This window comes from Anarhichas minor, unplaced genomic scaffold (assembly GCF_050575085.1).
Source record: "Anarhichas minor isolate MPS153535 unplaced genomic scaffold, ASM5057508v1 ptg000028l, whole genome shotgun sequence".
NCBI lineage: Eukaryota > Metazoa > Chordata > Actinopteri > Perciformes > Anarhichadidae > Anarhichas > Anarhichas minor.
The window spans coordinates 11,292,545-11,312,292 of record NW_027466474.1 but is presented as its reverse complement, the minus strand read 5'-3'; the positions used below and the strand labels follow the sequence as shown (position 1 = coordinate 11,312,292).

Genomic DNA, 19,748 nt, shown 5'->3' with positions numbered 1-19,748 from the left:
CCTGTGTGTTTTTTGATATATATTCACATCTATTCTTCAGTCTCTGCATACAGACGAGCACTTGCTGTGAGGAGCTTTCACTTTCAAGCTCTGCTCTGCTCTTGCATCTTGCCGTCCTGTCTTCCTGTCACCCCCACTTTTCTCTCTCCCTCTCGTTTCTGAACTCCATACTTGCTGCATCTCTTGACACAATCACCCCCAACTCTGTCAGTGGCTGTTGTCATGGAAATGCCACAGACGTCCCGGGGAATCTCCTGGCAGAATGGTGGGGTGCAAGGGTTGGGGTGGAGGGTGACTGTGGGTGTAGGGTCCCAGTGGGAATTCTCTCTTTATAAGCTGCAGTGACGCCAGAACCTCTTGGGAAAGGCAATAAACCGGTTCCTCTTTGTGTTTTTGAGTGTCCGGTTGTCGGCCAGCGTTGGCCTCTTAACCTGCCCGAGTGTATAGAGGTGACATCATCAACGGGTCTCCAGGGGTGCAGGACAGAGTAGTCTAAAGTGGTCCCTATTTTAGCTGCCTTCATGTATCCCGCATTGATCTGACAGCACTGGCTTAGTGAGAATAATAACTTGTCTGAAGGTGAATAAGTAATATCTGGGCTTTAAGACCAGTGCTCACCAAAGAGGATGAGGTCCAAGGGACAGGATTTGTTTACGGCCTTTGAATGCGGGGTATGTATGCACACAGTGACACATTTGAGGGGCGAGAATGTGGCAATTTCAAGAGAAGGGGTGAAGTCAGAGCAAAAAGTATTTTCATGCATTTACACTCCTTTTGAAATGTTAACAGGCCGGTACAATTTAGAAGCAGTAAGGTTTTGGGACGTCCTTTTCCTTTTTTTTGTCACTTTTGAGAGATGTTATACTGTCTTTGGTTTTTGCAAGGTGTAATATAGGTATTTAAAGTCATAATAATTGTGGTCAAGGGGTCACATTCATGGAAAACGAAGTTGTAAATATCAAGCCAAACTATATTCATAAATCTGTCAATTATGACCTTGAAGACAGGCAGGTATGTGTGTGTGTGTGTGTGTGTGTGTGTGTGTGTGTGTGTGCGTGCGTGCGTGCATGTGTGTGTGTGACTGGGGACAGTGGTGCATAGTAAGTACATTTACCCAAGTACTCTACTTAACTACAGTTTTGAGGTACAGGCCTACTTTTGTTAAGTACCTCCATATCCTGCTACTCTTATACCGTAGTATTAATTTCAGTATCACATACTGTACTTTATACCTCATTTATTTGACAGCTGTTTGCAGATTTATAAGCATTGTTAGTGCTACTCAACAGTATATAAAGTCATTAATATGAGCTTCACTTCAATCAGAATTAATATGCAGTTTACAAATGTAATACATCAGTAAACCTCAATATAACTCCTTCAAAGAGTCTATTCTGCACAAACATTTTTACAATATTCTCAATACTTAAATACTCAAAGCCACTATTTAAGCTACCAGAAAGGACAAAACCTGTTCTGTTATCCTGACATTATGTCACCACACTTGCAGTTACTGCCAAATATAAATATTATATTAAACTTTGACTTTTTTCGTGCTGGTCCTGGGTTCTGCACAGACTGTTGTCAACCCAGGTCACATAGAAGTTAGACAAATCCCAGGAAAACAGAACAGCTTAACATCGCCATCTAGCGTCCATGGAGTGTGACGGAAACAACGATCACAAAATAAAACTACAACTACCAGTTTGCATTGTTTCCGTACGGCGATTTTTACGTAATGGACATCTCCCCGGATGCGGCTGTGATTGACTATACCAGGCAAAAAGAGATCGAAAGCCAAGTGGCGGTAAGTCACAAAAATCCTTCAAATGTCTCCGTTACTGCAAGTAACTACTTCTAACATTTGTATTGGAACATAATGTAATTTTTAGAGTTACTTGTGGTATGTTTTTGGGACCAGACCTTTATGAGAAGTGGCTTTCAAATAAACTTTCAACTTGTTTGCTAACTAGCTAGCTTGTTAGCCACTGAATGCGCTAGTTCCTTAGCTTGATGCTAGCCACCGGGGGAACGCCTAGTATCATAAGTGAACCGTGCGAAATAACAAACGCTGGCAAACAAGTGTCTCACTTCTGATTCACTAGTTGTTTTTGGTTCAAGGACTATAGTTAGCTCTGTACACTTTCTAGACGATGTTTATTTGTGGACGGCTGGGATTGTAGCTTACAAATGTAACGTTAATTACGTCGACAAGCTAACTTTGGCGCTGATTAGCTCGTCTGCTAATTGGGTGAAAAGTTGCAATACTGTGAAAAAACAGCTTTCGTAAGTTAATGGCGGCAATTTTAGCTTTTGTTGTTCGAAGATTAATATTTATCCTGCTTATCAGTGGTGCTGATAAATGTAACCAAGCATCTCGGTGCATGAATAATATAAGTTACCCAGGTGCCTTCTTCTTGTTGTTGTCAGGTGCTGCAGCCCCAGTGGTCGTAGGCAGGATGCAGACCATAAAGTGTGTGGTGGTGGGTGACGGGGCAGTCGGTAAAACCTGCCTACTCATCTCGTATACCACCAATGCCTTCCCAGAAGAGTACATTCCCACAGTGTTTGACAACTACAGCGCTCAGATGAGCGTGGACGGCCGCACCGTCAGCCTCAATTTGTGGGACACAGCAGGCCAAGAGGAGTATGACCGCCTGCGCACGCTCTCCTATCCTCAGACCAACGTTTTCATCATCTGCTTTTCCATCGGCAGCCCCTCCTCCCATGCCAATGTCAGGCACAAGTGGCACCCTGAGGTGTCTCACCACTGCCCCAACGTGCCCATCCTGCTGGTAGGCACCAAGAGGGACCTGAGGGGCGATGCAGAAACAGTGAAGAAGCTGAAGGAGCAGAGCCTGGCTCCTACCACCCAGCAGCAGGGAAACGCCCTGGCCAAGCAGATCGGGGCTGTCAAATACATGGAGTGTTCTGCTCTGCTGCAGGATGGCGTCAGGGAGGTCTTTGCCGAAGCTGTGAGGGCAGTGTTGTATCCAGTCACGAAAAAGAACCCCAAGAAGTGCGTGCTGTTGTAATAAACGGTTCCCCGATTTGGACTGTGGAGAGGGATGAAGGAGATCCACAGATGCAAAGGCTGAGGAATGAACGTCGTCATCTGGCTGCCTCCAATACCACCTCCAGCAGTTGAGACTTTGATTTCAGCTCCTCTGTTACTCCTCTCTTCCTGATTCATCTCCTGGAGGATTTCACTCCGTTGCCATCACCACCAAAGTGACTATGCCAAAATGGGGGCAATAGACCGGATCTCCTTCTATTTTTCTTACATTTTAACTTTTGATATTTACACTTTTCTCCAATTTTACATCTGTTCTAGATTTATAGCTTCTCTGCTTTGCCTTATAAATGCTGATCGTGGTTGTCACAAGCCATAACAACATCGGAACCAACCTACCAAGCTACCCTGACTGACTGGAGAGAAGAGATCTGCCTTTTGTTAAGGTGGAGAAATAATGACTACCTCATACTCTCACCTAGGCTGCATCTCATAAGTATCAAGCAACGTCGCCATCAAAATGCTTTGACTTGCCTATCTAGATGTAATAAACGGCCAAATAGAGGGTGACCAAGTTTTAAATTTCAAGCAGCTTGAATCCAGACATGATGTGGTGACTCCCAGACAAATGCCAGTACCCCTTAACCAATATGCACAGATTAGAGGTTAAACTCTCGAGCTGCAGTTCCCCTTGTGCTCAGTCTGGCATGTTGGAGCTGTCTGGCAGGCTGCCCTTCCAGGCTCTTGCACTGCTCTCTCTCACTGCCACGCATGGAGGAGCCAGTAGGCCTTTGAAGATAAGCGGGACCCATTGAAAGCAGCTGGCCGTTTGCCCTCTTCAGTATTAGAGGAGCAGGTGTCATAAGGCCTCTGCCAAATTAACCCACACTGGTACAGGATTTCTCGAGCTGGCATATCAGGAAGTCAGGTTGTAGCACAGCTCTCCTCTGTCTACGTCTTAACTCTTGAGGCTGACACCGAGTGCCATTAAAACATGCCTAAGAATGTCTCTTTGACAGGGTGGGGTCGAAAAGACTGTTGTCTAATTATGTTGAATTTACTCTGTAAATGATTTTTTTTTTTTTTTTTCCTCAAATGTTTTTAACCTACGAGTGCGGTTATGGCCAAAGTTGAATATATTTTTTGTAATAGCTTATGTTTATTTGATCAGTAAGATGTTTGTGTGTAATAGATAATACTCATATTTGATAAACCAGAACTCCATAATGCTCCCCTTGTCATTTACATCATTGCCTTACATTTAAGTTCAACAGACTATGACCACTGCCTAATTGATTCAGTATAGCATATAACAGCAGACTATGTTCTAACTGGCATTAAATCATTTCATCTTGTACTAGCAGGTTATCTACTATACACAAGGAGCCCTTCATTTGGTCAGGTGCCTTATCCAAACCAAATACCATAGCAGTGTTCTTTTGTTCAACCCAAAAGTTCTCATAGTGATGAAGGTGCCACGAGACATTCAATTCCAGGTCCAACCATTTCTGGCTTTCATTTCTGTCGTTAAGTTCTCCGCCCTACTTTCTGCCAGTAAACACACTCTCTCACCCTTTTGTAAGACACAGGTGTTAAACTGACACAACCGAGCACATGAAACGCAGCGCTCGTGGCCCGCAGCTCTTCACAGATTGTGGTTTACATCCCTGCATTGCAATGGTGCAGTGAAGGCAAGGCACCAGTGCAACTTGCACATACGGTTAGCAAGAGCTGCGTTGGCGGAACGTGCCTTATCACATCTGAAGATTTTTATACATTTTATAAAATATTTTTTTAGTAATGACTGGTTGCTCATTTGTGCTTTCAGCTGCCAGTAATACCAGCATCCCCTTTTTACTACTTTTTTTTATAAGTCAACCTAGATTGTGGCCCGTGTAAAGTCGAGCATAACCGAAGCGCAGCACGAGCGGGAGATTCTGTGGAACAACAGTGATGTGATTTGAGATCTGCCAAAGGATGTGTGAGATCGGTGAGAGAGTGTGTGTGTGTGTGTGGAGGGTTGAATGTAAGTGCACAATATGTCAAACTGTCAACTGTGGTGAGCTTGTTTTGTTTTTTCATGTCCTGATTTCACTCAGAAAGTGCTGTTGAAGTGGAACATACACCTGTGGGCTCTCTGTCTGTGTCCTGGAGCTGTATGCTGCCGTGTGCGTGGTACTACGCTTTTACACTGGGAACTTGATTTGTAGAAATCTGTTTGTAATTGTTTTATATATAACAAAAGCATATTTGTATAAATGAACTAACAGTGAGATGATTTTAAATTATGCCAAATAAAATGATGGTTTAAACCGGACACTGTTGTTTTTTAATATGTTAATAGTTTTGTTTCCTTGCTGTTTTGTGACTTGACAAAAGAGCTCTAGTAATACGCATAATCAGCACATTACTGCACAGCTGTACGATAACAATGGAAGAAAACATTCATGCTGAGAACTGAGTCACACGTTTACTCACAGCTACCTGTATTTTTAGCTCGGTTCAAACCACACTACGTTCCTCTAGCGTACATATTGTAACCTGATTGTAACTTGGTTCATTTCCTCTCCCGTCTGTGTCTTATCAATTACCGTGTCCGAACACTAGATGGACACAGCTCCATATTATCCAGAACGAGTGCCATTTTTCAAAGACAGTTTTTTTTTTTTTCTTTCTTTCTTTTCAATACATTTGGAGTTAATGGTCTATACCCATCCAGGTTTTCAGGGCCATCATTCAACTTGCGACACCCACAAGTCCAATCAGTCGCAGGAGCTTAAGAACCCAGCGTGCGGCTTATTCTGAAAGATTCCCTTGACCTTTATGGGTGGTGGCTGTGACAAATGACAGATGTGTTGAACTCCACCAAAGGCTCATTACAAAATCACTGCAGCAACACTTAGAGCCTGTTTATTTTGCAATTTGTCTAAATGTTTTACAACCAAGTCAACGCTGAGTGTATATTTGCAGCCCGTAAATGTTTTTAACCGCCTTGATATATTGTGTCAGTGAACTCTGCCAAGTATGAAATGATACCAGGAGGCACAACTGAGTAGTGTGGTGGTTAAATAAGATGAGAGAGGATGAGCTACTGTTGCTGTCTGCAAAGTGCTTAACTAAGGCGTATTAGTGCGCCTCAGGCCGGTTGAGGTCATCCATTTTTAAAGGTGTGTGGTGTTCTGTGTTCTGAGCTTCCTGCTTTCCTTTCTGTCTGCACTGGTTAAATGAGACCTGAGACTCATTCTGTCTACGTGGATATTTGTAGTGAGCTTGACTTCATTGTTGATAATTTGGCACAAGCCTGGCTTTCCCAGTTCTTCAAAACTGTTGTCATAGCAACAAGACCATTAGCCCAAACCTTATTCACAGTTAGGTGGATCATGACCGAGACCGTTGAGGGCGAAGCCCAGACATCAACCCCCCTTTTCAGAGAGAAATGACCATTACCATCTATGTGGTGTGATTATCTTACATGATTATAATGCAGACTTAAATGACCGGTACATGACAAAGTACATAAGAATATACATTTAGTTCTGGATACTCTCAGCAAAAAGACATTACCCAGCAAACGCACCATTAAAAGACCAATAGAACAAGAAGGAAATGGCATGTAACCAGGGCATTATGAGGGGACTTTGTCCTATCAACACTGAAATGTATTACATGTTCATTCACTTGCAGGCTGTACGTTGTTGGACTTCACAATCAATCATTTCATTTTTATATAATAGACTTATCTGGATGGGAATAATCAAATGCGGCTACTTGAAGGTCTATTAGCTGAGCTAGGTTTTATTGTAAGTAATGCTGCTTTATTGTTAAATTAGAGAGAAGCTCGCCTATCCAGCACAAACATCGCTCACGATCTGACGACATTGGCTCACAGTCAATAATTCTATGTCAGTAGTGAAAGTGTGTAAACTATGGAAACATTATGGAGCGCATTGAAATACACAATAATAGCATTAGCACTGCAGGGACACACATACGATTAGACTTAAGTCCATGAGTTGTTTTCCCTAGAGGCCTCTCTACACACACGCCTCATATAAATGCTGATTTAAGTTTCTACTCTTATGTGCTTTTATCAAACCCAGTGTTGTGACAGACGCCACAATGAATGGGCGTTTAGTTTACGGTGTGCTACTGTATATACGATGAACGTGCATGTTTTTCACGCCGCATCACACCGCGAACCTTGTGTTTGAACGTATCAGAAGGTGAGATTCTTCTCTGTGCTCCATCTCCGCCTGGTTGATAGAAATATACAGCGCAGGGTGAGACAACCAGCAGATATGCTTTCTGTGAGTCATCAGCGTGGAGCGAGTGGGAGTGCTGGCCTCCGTCGGGACCTTGATCTCAGCTCTGTCTATCGCTCCTCAATCTCCCTTTATCTCTCCTCCCTCTCACTGTCCGTTTGATGATGTTCTGGGTAAAGCCAAAAGGACGGGCAGCTCTCGGCATTATTCAGTCAAGGAACTGTGGAGATTCCTCTTCTTCTGCTTGTCTAAAGACGAAAAAGCAAAAGGCCTTGATCTAGCAGACGGCCCGCAGCAAGACTGGGACTGAGAAAGCTGCAGTTCTGCATTCAAATCAAACTGTTCCAGCAGTGGGAGAGGGAAAATGTGATTGCAAAAAGAACACAGAGGCGGGTAAAGGCCGTAAGCTGTGTTTGCAACAAAATAGGACTCAGCGGAGGAGAAACAGTGTGGTGCTGAGACACTAATGGAAAGACAGCAAATGGGCCTAAAGAATGATTGAGTAGAGAAGACTTTGGTCTTCAAATGTAAATTCCAGGAGAGGGTGGGTGACAGAGGGAAAGACTGGTGGGTAAAGAAAGAAGCTGTGGTGATGTGACACTCTTCTACTTCCTGAGGTCCCATGGGCGGAGTGGTTGGTTGAAAGGAACAGTTTGACATTTTGGGAGATTGGCTTGATCGGTAAGCTAACACACTGCTGGCTGTAGCAGGTTATCTTAGCTTTGCACAAAAACGGTGAACAGCTCTGTCCAAAGATAACGGAATCTGCCTCCAACAGCACCTCTGAGGCTGACGAATTAAAACCAATAATTGATTTCACTGTGAAGACAAGACTCCAGGAAGTCACTGTGTCCGGGTGAGAAATAGCACACAACCTCCTTTAAAACTATACTTTGTTGTTTTCACTCCTCAGCTTTTGTATGAATTAAAAACAAATAACTTGAATATATATTATATATATATATACAAATAATAAGCTTTAGAGGTGCTCATTGGTGGATTTTGTTACAGAGCCAGGCAGGCTGTTCCCCCTGTGTTCCATCATGCTAAGCGAAGCTAACCAGCCGCTGGCTGTAGCTTCAAATTGAACGCACAGTGTCATCAATCTTCTAATCTTATTCCCAGCAAGAGAGTGGATCAGTGGATTATTTCCTACAATATCAAACTAGTTCTATAATCGAGCAGTTTATTTGAATGTTTACTGTAATATTGCCAACAGCTCTGGGGACAGAGACGGAACCAGCTCAAATGAAGACCTGCAGGCGCTGAACTATTATGAGCGAGTAAAGAGAGACGCGAACAGAGAGAAGAAAAAGGACAGGCACACAGGTCTACTATGTTGGTTTGCAGCTCGGAGGTGGTAAACTGGCGTCTGCGAGTTCCTGAAGTAACAGCGTTGGGAACAGAAAGTCCTCGAGTGCCCTCTTCACGCTCTTGTTGCTCGAACCCGTTTTTCTGAGAAAACAAACGCAGAATGAAACCGGGCTGATTAGATGTCCTGTGTTATGTGGCCATTGTTGATGTGCGAACCCTCTAAATACACAAGAGGCTGTTCACACGCTGTCATTCAGCGATGTCTGTATCGCCACAGCGGGGAGAGGCCAGATGGCACGGGGTGCCCGAGCAAGTCAACTCTGACACTTTTCAGAAGCCCGCTCACACCAGCGCGCGGGTTTGGAGTGATGATGTGCGAAAAGGGAAGAGAAAGAAAAAGGAGAGATCTTTGTGGGACAAACCGTGGTTAGATAGTAAAGGCAATCGATGAGCGGAGTATGAGCCTCGCTGTTCTTCATTAATATTGGATGGGACATATGACGGACCACACACAGAGAGCCTTTTGCCCTTCCCAATTACCAGCTATAACTTTGGTGTTATGCTCTGTCGGAGCTGTCATAACTCTTAAATGACGAGACAGTGTGAAACCAAACACTGTTACGTCTAAACAAGCCACATTTCCACGTTCCTCTCCTTCCCTTTCCTCTTCTCTCTCTCTGTTGTCAGCTATCCCCGGGATCTGTCAGCAATGGAGCAGGACCTTTTCACAAACTTGCCAATTCGGGCAGCGAGCAGAAGGTCACTCGGTAACATAGGCCGGCCCGGTACCGAACCGACACATTAAAGGTCGCCAACTCTCAATAAATCTGCAAACCCCTCAGGCAGATGAGTGTGCAACCTGATGGACGGACGGAGCAGTCAGACGCTGTTCCTCTGGAGTCTTGATGCTTCATTGCTACAACACGTACTTCAGCCATTATGGGAGAGAGTTGGTGTTTCTGGGACTGTGGCCTCAGTGTGTGCCGAGGCAGAACATCCTGTGCTGCCTTGATTACTGCTCTCCTGCAGTGCTGTGCCTGCTTTCATCCTACCCGTCTCGTCTTTGAGGAGCAGATTTGACCGTTCTGCTCACATGGAAGTAGATTGTGTGGTTTAACCAGGTGGAAAATGCTTTCTAGAGGAGAAGGGAGCTATTTTTCTTCCTATCCGGGCTTGGAGTTATTCCATGGTTAGAGACAATCTCTTTTCCGTTGCGTATCTCTGCTCTTTGAAATGCATATTTGCATCTCATTGGCTCAGTTTCATTTGTCAGGGTTTTGTTGTCATCGAGGATGACACTGTCACGGCACTTTCAGGTGCTATAAGCTGCGGAGGAAAGCGTCCTCACAGTCCAAGTGTTAATCCAATTGTCTTTAGTCCCATGTGAGGAAAAGGGGATTGGGTTCTCTGTGTGCATGTGAGTGTGTTAAAATCAGGACAAGATTTTAACACATGTGAGTGTGTTTGTGTTCCCTGAAATCTTTATGGATTACTTTAGAGGTCATTCTCTGCAGTTGAGCCTCTTCTGGACAGGGCACACGTCTTTGCCTCGGAGGCTGGTGTGCTTAGCTCTCAATACATAAACCTCATCTCCTGCTCTTGGTGCAGTGTGGAAGCTGCATTTCAACAAAAAGACCAAATGAAATATAACCTGCTGATTAAAAAAAAAGCTGTCCCCCCCCCCCCGTCCGAGTAATATCTGATGTTGGTCTCATTGTGTTGAGAAACAGCAGCTAGTGCTTCGACTGTGACTATCATTAGTGGCTGCTCAAGCTGCAATTAGGTAGCCAGTGAGGACGAAATCTGATAAAGGAAAAATACAAACTCTCCCCGCCGGGGTAGCAGCTTCTGTTAAAGTAAGCATGGAGACGTTCTTTATTCTCTTCCCTCCTTTATTCTATCTCCCGCTGTCCTCTTTGTTTCTGTCTCCAATGGATCCGCGGAGAAATGTTTGCATTTACATCCGGCTCTGTTCATTGTGTTTGTCTCTTGTCCTGATTTTAACGAGGAAACCCAAAGGATCCAGACATGAATGGATGGATATTTTTATCCTCCTTGGTAGAAGTGGGATTCATATTTTAAAAAGTTTGGGGGATACGATTGTTGGGCTAAAAATGAGTCAGAGTAGCGCTTACAGAAAGATCAGGAACTAACTTTGAAACTCAACTTTTAAGTCAACATGCAGTGCCTCAAGCGCTCAAGTAAAGAATTAATGAAAGTCTTCACTTCCACGATAACTGTGCAAAATCCATCTGCTGGTGAAGATGATGTGATATGATGACTATAAACGGAGCTTTAAGGTGAGATTGTTTCCCCAACAAAGTAAAATAAAGCTGGAGCGCCAGCTGGAGACTTGGTAGTGTCGAGATTTGAATGCCTGAACAATGAAGAATGAATTTGATTTCCACATACTTTGGATATTAAATTATTAGGCGTAATCACTGAAGGGACTTGGCGACAATTATGTAAAAAAGGAAAACAAATATAGCAGCTTTTCATTCTAAAACACAGGATTGCACAAATGCAAGCTGTAGTACCTTTATGCTGCATGAGAAAAAACCAAACAAAGCAAAACGATTTTTTTTATGGTGGAATGAAAAGGATGACTTATGATACTTCTGCTTCTCTTGCCAGACAGCAAGCAGCAGGGTGAACAGGCTCTTTTGGGCTCCTCGCCCATGCTCGGTATAGATGGGTACCAATGATGTTCTGGGCCCCTTTAATCAGTCACTGTAGAGCCCTTCTGTCCTGCACCATGCACAGACCATGCCAGTTTGTTATGCTTCCAATCAGGATGCTTTGTATTGCTCCTCTGTGAAAGTTGACAAGAACTTGGCAGGAGAATTAAGCTTTCTGAAGTTTCCTTAAGGAAGAGGCAGATCAGACAAACGTGCAGTTTGCTAATAGAGATTTTGACTTGACTTTGACCGAAGTTACTTTAAAACTGCTTTAAATTGTAAAAGGTATAAAGTACAGTATGTGCACCAACAATCACAAAATCACAGACTGGCTGCAGTGATTCCCTCCCATTACTGATGTCGGTCACTGCTTTCTGAGCTCCGGGCTCTGTGCAGCTCGGTCCATTTCTACCTCAAGAAACTCAGAAAACCATTTAAGGGCTTTGTGAACTTTGCCACATGGTGTTAGAATATATGAACTAAATGTTTTGATTGATGCACATAAGCACAAAATACAAAAAATTGTAAACTTTGTATGTAAATATGGCTTTAGTTGATGTGTTTTGAGAGTGACATATTATGCAAATATCCAGACCAAAGCATTTCAGTGGTTTCATAACGAAACTGTGATAGGATCTGCCTCATATCCTCCGCATATTGGTTTTATCTGTACAAAAAAAGTGAAATATCATGCATAATACCATGTTTTCCATAAATGTTTTTCGAATGCCAGAAGCTGGAGTCGGAAGAATAACTCAACTTAAATACATGAACGCTTAATTGAGATTGATAAATTGCACATCTGTTGAAACATTGACTCACAATCCGTAAACAGGAAACATCATCGGGCCCAACTTTTCCAGCGTCACAATCTTTGCAAAAGATTGTCTGAGATGCGCTCGACGTGTGTTTTTTCTGTGTTGATGTTTGCCCGAGAAGCCGTGTGTAGACAGTGCATGTTTGAGTGCTCTAATAGATGGTTTGCTTTCATAACATCTGACATACTGAGACTGACAGCTCTTTCTGTGACCATGGAAACGGGAAATTAGCGCGTTCACAGGCTACGGTAATCTGCAGGCTGACACTTAGACACTCGCTTCCTAAAGAGCGTAATGGAGGAGAGGAGAGGGGAGGAGAGGAGAGATGGAGAAAAAACTCTAAAATGAGAGATAACGCTTCACATGTTGACATTTCTATCTGCGTTTCCCTCAGAAACATGTTTTGAGCTTAACCCACAATGCAACCCTTGCTTCAAATCACAGCTAAATTCCTGATCGAGCTCTTCCTCCTCTCTGCTGAAGTCTACCAGAGGTCCGGTTGGCTCGACGAGAGAGATGTCTCCTCCAGATGTGATATCTGCAGATTAGCAGTGTGCAGTTAGGCTCCCTCGATGGCTTGGGAAGCAAGCTGTGTGCAGTAATTGAAGCTGGCTCCCCCTGGGTCTCTGCACTAATCGCTAATAAAGTCTACCTCCTCCCCACCACTGCCACCACCACCCGACACAGTTGTGTGTGACCCCTGCCTGCCTTCTCAGTTTGTTCCCATAATGAAGGTCAGGATGACTACATACACGGAATCACACACACAGCGTTCACTCAGACAACAAGAGGCCTCACTAAAACAAATGCAAATACACCGCGCCAGAGTACATACTGTGCACTGTATTTACATTGTATAGAATCATCATGCATTAAACATTTGCTCAGACACAGACGTGCTGTTTTTGCATGCATCACTGCACACGGATGTGCTTGGACTTATAAGGTCAGCGGCACATTTCCCCCACAAAGCGTTTCTGTGACCCCCTCCACAGTTTTAATTTCACAGCTGAAAGAGAGGAGACAACACTGTCTACTTGGCACAAAGCACGTTGGTAAATGAACAAGATTTTTACTGAATAAAACATCTAGTGAGAATCCCTAATGCCCACAGTGCTGAGCTTTAGAAGTAAAAAGAGGATCAAGAAAGGAATCTATTAGGACTCTTTAAGTCGGTTTCATACGCTTTAAGACACTGGCACTGTGCCCTCTGCTCCCATGTGTTTGAAAAGTATTATCGATGTGTTTATAAGAGCAGATTTTTTTTTTAATTTTTAAATAATATTTCATAGATATACTATTGATTTTATTGTATTATCTGGCAGTTTTGTGACAGGAAATGAGGAGAGACAGAGAAGGGATATCGTAACAGGGCTGTTTGCATGGCATTGACGGCCTTTAAAACCCCAAGACCACAAGGACACAGTGGTTTTATTGACATTACATATTATTAAACATATATAACACATCATAATGATAATAGAACACTACCAATAACAACACATTAGAAATCAAAATATAGCGACAACTCCCCCACCCTAATAGTCAGTGCGCATGCTAGAGGCTCTGTGAGGCTGCACTTAAGAAAAGCGGTGACTTTCTAATTTTAGCTAAAGTCAGAGTACTAACATGCTCAAAATGACCGCGTCAATGCAGCGATGTTTAGCAGGTATAATGTTTACCTTCAACATACAAGTTATGTGTTAGAATGCTAACATTTACCAACTAGGAACACAAAGAGATATTACAGTCTGGACCAGAGCTGTGGACCACAGAGAGACTTGGACTTGAGTCGGACTGGAGTTGTGAAAATGAGGACTTGCAACTCAACTTGGACTTGAGTGCTATGAGACTTGACCTGTTTGACACTCAGCTGACTTGAGACTTGATGGCAAAACACGGAGGAGACTTGACTTGGTGACCCATGAGTATTGAAAAATGCTGTTATATTGTATAACATAACCAGGATGCGTGCAAAGTCACCATAAACGAATGCATACTTTCAGATGCAGGTGCTGGCACCAGAAAACAATGGAGACTGACAGACAATACCATCCCTAGAACCAAGCTGCTTGCATGGCTAAAGAAAAAAAGTCTCCTCTCCCCTATAAGTCCTGTCCTACATTATGTATCATGTAGTGCCTGGTGCTGGGTTATCCCTGCGAAGAAGCTCTGACACTTAAAAGCAAGGTTTTCAAGGTGAATAAGAAAGCGACCACACTTTTCAAAAACAACCTTCCTTCCCATGTGAAATGGCCTGTATTCTCACAGTCTCTCGTCACCAAAGATTAATAACGGGCAAGGCATCTTTGGACCTATTGTGTAAAATGCACTTCGAAAAATGAGGGGGAATTCATCACGAAGCCTCTGGTGTGATGAGGGCGAGATGCAGTTCCCTGGAGGGCAAACCTTGAAGGAGAAGCCAGGATCTTGTTTAATTTCCACCTCATGTATCCCACTGGATTCCCTGGTAACAGAATCTTGAAATTAGTTTGCTCTGCCAGAGTCTTACTCTCTATATGATTGAACACTCATGGGCCTGTGTTAAAGTTCAGATGTAAGTAATTGCTCATTGTTGTTTTTTTCCGTGAGTGTGTTTCAATCAACCTGCCGGGCCCATCGTGTCCTGGTCTCCATCAGACTTGCCGTCACTGACAGAGATGACTGTAATTATATGCTCAGCGTTTCTTCTCTCCGATACCAAAATAGATTTATGATCCACCAGCCCACGCAGTGTCCACACACACACACACACACACACACACACACACACACACACACACACACACACACACACACACACACACACACTTAACAAACAAACAAGCGCACACCTCCACAGTAATCAACTCTGATGGAACGCAATTAATATCCAATTCCACCAGCCTTTGTTTTCCGCAGTGGATTTAAAAAGAAATGAGGAGCTCCGGGGGGAATTGAATCATGAAAACCAATATTTAGTGTTGTGACATTGTCTGTTTGAGGTCAGGGATAAATGACTAGAGAGCTCAGGTCTAAATTGCCTTTGTGAGTAAAATGAGTGTAAGAAAACGAGCCCAAAATACCCTCGGTGGTTTTTTATTAAGATGTGAGAGGTCTTTAGTATGCCGGAGGCCTCAGGTGTTTGGACAACCAGACGATTCCAATCTTAAGCTTCCCGTCTGGCTCTTGATGACACACCAATGGATAGCCAGCCGACTGATTCCCCCGCTAGTCTTCAATCAATATCAGAAGCAGCAGGGGGGAGGGAGAGGTATCTTGGCTTCTCTCCGTTTCCCCTTTAAATCAAACTTACTATGCAGGGAAGGACGACAACCCCTTCATCCTTTATCTTGCTGGAAAGACAAGACCAAGGAATGCCTCAAAGCAAACCGTGTGCTCTGCACTCTCCTACCTGGCTGCCTCAGTGATGAACTGTGTGCGTACCCTGTGGTGGAGTTACGGGTGTGACAGTATTTTGGTCAGACGTCTAGATAGACTGTTGTTGTCTTGTCAATAAACCAGGTGGTTTGACCTCGAGTGTCAAACTCGGCCCTGAGCCCTGTCATGCTTCTGGAAGAAAAGGAAGAAAGAATGTGTACAAAATGTGTATTTTTATACTCATTCATGTTTAGCTATGAGCCGGGTAGCACATGTTTGCATGCTAACTGCTAAAATGACAGTAGAGCCAAAAAACAAGCCCCAGAGAAACCGTTCTTAATTTACAGCTAAACACTTAAATATGTTTCTAAACTTTTGGGAGAATTTTGAATCTCATTTGATCACCTTTATGAGCAGTGATTGACAGCAGCGTTAGCAGCTCCTCAGCTCTGATTGGTCGTTATTCTTCAGCCACGGTGGACTCTTGCAAATGCAATAAAAGGTGAGAGTTTGAGCAAATATGATAAAACTATTATAATATTATTTTTATTTAAGTTACCAGCTCTATCTTTAAATACAACCTCACACAGCCACTGTGATGGCTGGAGACTATTCATCTTGTTCAACCAGCATGATGCAGATATTTTAATGATGCATATTCTAAAAGCAAAGACCTAATGTAGGCAGAACAGAAATGTTGCAACACAGACTTTTACTCTTGCAGCTTACAGGCATTACATTTTCAGTGGAATTGTTGGTGTTTCAGTACTCCAAAGGGAAATATTGTAGGAAACGCAGAAATAGTCTGTCACAGAAAAAGGCAAAGATACTCTATTCCACCATCCATTTAACAAGACTGACTTAACAAGACTTTGTCTAGCTTTAAGGCCGACGCTTTAGCTCTCCTTCAATATATCTGTCTGCCTCAACACCCTCTTGTTACTTTATAGTCCTCCTCCTTCCTCTCCCTTTTGCCAGAGAGATGGATGGCCACAGATCAGGATGGAGGCGGCAACCTCGGGCAGCCTGATGGGGAGCGTGAGTGAGCCATAACTCTTGTAATGAGTTGTTGGGACACAAACTAGGGTGAGTGGGTAGTGGCGGGGTGGAGGAGGGGAGGAGGGGAGGGAGGGATCAACCCATCAGAGGTCAGCCTGGAGGTCAGAACGGAGAGGTATGACGAGACGAGGAAGAGCATAAACACTGTGGTATTAGTGAGAGACAGAAATAGCTGCTACAGGGGGCTTGGTAACAGATCGAGGACGGATAGTGTGAGTGTGCATCTGTGTGTGTTTAATACAAGGAGAGCAGTTAAGGGCGAAAGCGTTTGGTGTTATTGTGTGGATATGTCAAACTCTTCAGGACCTGCTGCGAGGAGAAGGGTAATGAGAACAGTTGTGCGGAGATGTTTGTTTAGGGGGCACCAGGAAGTATCTAATTAATGCCATCTCAGAGGCCCTGGTGAGGTCTGACCTTCTGTTCAAAGCCCCGAGCTGCCTCCACCGCCTCACCCTGCCTGGGCCGCCATGAGTGAGGCTTGAATTATTGATAAGACTGAGAGGAGAAGTAGGAAAAACTGGGGGGCAGATCATGAGTTCTCTATTGCATGTGTGCAAGCAAATGAGCTCACAGGAACTTTACCAATCTATAAAGGGCTGGTTAGAGGAGACGAAGCCCAAGGGCGGGCGTCTCTCGGGCCTATAGAGCAACATCCTAAATAGCATGCATTCTTGAGAGAGGGTTAAAGGTGATGGGAGAGAAGAGGGTGGCGGTGGAGGAGAGCAACAGGAGCATGATGAGTGAGGTCAGAGGATGCATGATGGAAGCAGGAAATGAAAGGAAGACACAAGCAGAGAGGAAAACCGAGACAAAGAATGAAAGAGAGATGTAATTTGTCCAATAATGTAGGACTGTGCCTACGTGAAATGCAGCAAAGGGAGCATCAGTATGACGGAGAGTGGAAAGGGGGACGACGGCGGAGGGAGTGCTGCGACTACTGAATCAGGCTGCGGCTTTTCCCAAATGCACTGCTGTTATTTTGTCACAGCTGGAGTTCGCTCACAGGAAACAGATGGAGGTAATAAAGCCCGGAGCTGGGTGGACGCTGCTTTCCCACTGGGCTGTCTGTCTGCGAGCAGGCACACTTCATCCCAGCCTTGACACACATAAAGCTGCTGAGGATTGAGTAGGGCCCGAATGGCTGGCGGGCAAGGTGACCAGCGGGGCAGGGATTCAATCTGGGGGAAACAAGCCGTGTTTAAAGCTTATGCTTTGAGAATGATTCACGAATGGACTCCAGAAGCAATACAAGGCCTGGGTCTTAAATATCAGCTATGAAGTCACAGACAACACAGGCTGGAAATGTGGCGCAGAGCCGGTTTTAAGTTACAAACATATTGATAAATCAATACACAGTACATGAAGAATGGTTATAGAATGCATTTGATATTATGGGAAATAACCTTATTGGCTTTCTTGTCGAGGGTAAGATTGAAAGACTATTTTAGTCTTCCTAAGGAAGTTACTTGTTCCAGTCAAGAAACAGTCTGACACATAACCCGTAAAACGGTGAAGTCTCGTTTTTACATTCAGTCTTTATATTAAACAAATTAACATGTAGGCATATTTTGCTGCGTTTAGGAAAAGCTGTTTCCTCCTGTTTTCATGCCCAGCTAAGCTAACAGACCGCTGGCCTCCAGCTTCATACAGTATTTCACAATAAGATATGGGAGTGGTATCCATCTATCGGACTCTCGAGAAGAAAGCAAATCAGTTTATTTCCCAAAATTCCTTGAAATAATTCAACCAAAGCCTCAGGCACCATTTCACACATTAAATTAAAATGGTCTTGAGGAATCAGATGCAACAATAATTTGACAGTATTAAACCAAACTGTCATTTCCTGAGTTACCTTGAAATCCAACAGATTGCATAAAATCTCTCCAGACAACAAACCTGAACACTTTTGCATAAATGTAAAGACTAATTAGCCTTTGGTGATTAGCTTCTGCTCGTGCTTTTATTCCATTCTCCTTTAATCCCAATCCACCCCAACACCCACGCTCTTTCTCAGCTGAGAAGTCATTAACGGCAAACCTCCCGTGGGAACTGAGGCTACCTGCATCGAACAAAAACAAATACTAGCTTGTTTCACGCATCAGTCGCGTTCATACTCTGAGACTGGCAGAGTATGAAGTCAGGAGACGACTGCTCCCACTAATGTATTTTTAATCACTTGTGTACACTTTTTATTCTCCGATCCAGACAGGAGACATGTACAGTGAGTCCTCGTGTCACCTTTCTGTTATCTAACATTTTTTAAAAGTATTTCTGGACATGTTTTAGCCAGGAAATAAGCCATGCTGACTTTTTTTGCGGCTTTTCAGTGGTCTGTATAAACATTTTATGCAGTAACTGAAAAGTGAAGGAATGCATGTTGCTGCCAAAGTGCTGTTATATGTTTTGCTACAGCCCTAAAAAAAAAAACGCTCCCTTGGAGTCATCGAGCGTGGCCCAGAAAAGAAAGAGGGACGGACAGTTGTCAGCTGTTGATCCACATGCACATCTACTGAACAAAGAAACATTAACTTGGCTTGAAGGGAAAAACTCTGCCACCTCAGTGAGATCAGGAGCAATCAAATATCATTAGTATTACACGCAACACATTCCCTGCACACACACTAACATCACAGTGCTGAAGGACGCTGTCTTTCTTTTAATTCAATAAACAGAGCCCTTGTGTTTACATATAGAAGCTTTTACTCTGTCCAAAGCAATTATTTTCTGTCTCAGGTAACCTCTGGCCTTATTCAGTATGAATTCACAACCCTGAATATGTAAACACACACACACGAGGCACCGACATCCTGTTTTCGACACACCTTCTCCCTCCCTGTGGGGCTTGCAAGCACTAATGTTAACTTATTCAAGGTTCACCCTGCAGCTCGTGGTGAAAGAGAGACAGACAGAGACATAGAGGCGCTAGCGTAGCAGAGAAGCATATAAAGGAAATCATGTATATGATGAGTGAGATAACAAAGATGTCGGAGCGGGTTTGAGCTTTTACAACAGCAGCAGCAGCCAGCGAGCCAGATGTGACAGTCTGCATTTTGTCTTCCCTGACAGAGCGGGAGTGATGGCTGCTTTGATCCAGCGCAGGATCTGACATATTCTCAGCTCCTATCTGAGCACTCAACACATCCCCGCTGGCATGCGAAAGCCTCGAAACATGCTGGTGTTTGTGTGCAAAGACGGAACCGCAGAGTTCTTCAAACAAAGTCCCACAAAGCCACCTGTCATAGAA

At 43.8% G+C, this 19,748-nt stretch overlaps 1 protein-coding gene across 2 annotated transcripts; it reads left to right on the top strand.

Moving 5' to 3' along the window:
- Window positions 1-1,713: 1,713 nt before the first annotated feature.
- On the top strand, window positions 1,714-5,330 carry rhogd (ras homolog gene family, member Gd). 2 transcript variants are annotated; one of them, XM_076103004.1, is made up of 2 exons: window positions 1,714-1,807; window positions 2,431-5,330. In XM_076103004.1, the coding sequence occupies exon 2, from the start codon at window positions 2,460-2,462 to the stop codon at window positions 3,033-3,035; it is 576 nt and encodes a 191-aa protein (XP_075959119.1). In that variant the 5' UTR covers window positions 1,714-1,807; window positions 2,431-2,459; the 3' UTR covers window positions 3,036-5,330. The 2 variants fall into 2 exon arrangements, with proteins under 2 accessions (XP_075959119.1, XP_075959120.1); XM_076103005.1 differs by lacking the exon at window positions 1,714-1,807 and adding an exon at window positions 2,011-2,286.
- Window positions 5,331-19,748: the final 14,418 nt, after the last annotated feature.

Bases quoted from the DNA above. Each gene is read 5' to 3' on its own strand.
- rhogd (XM_076103004.1), top strand. From the start codon at position 2,460: ATGCAGACCATAAAGTGTGTGGTGGTGGGTGACGGGGCAGTCGGTAAA.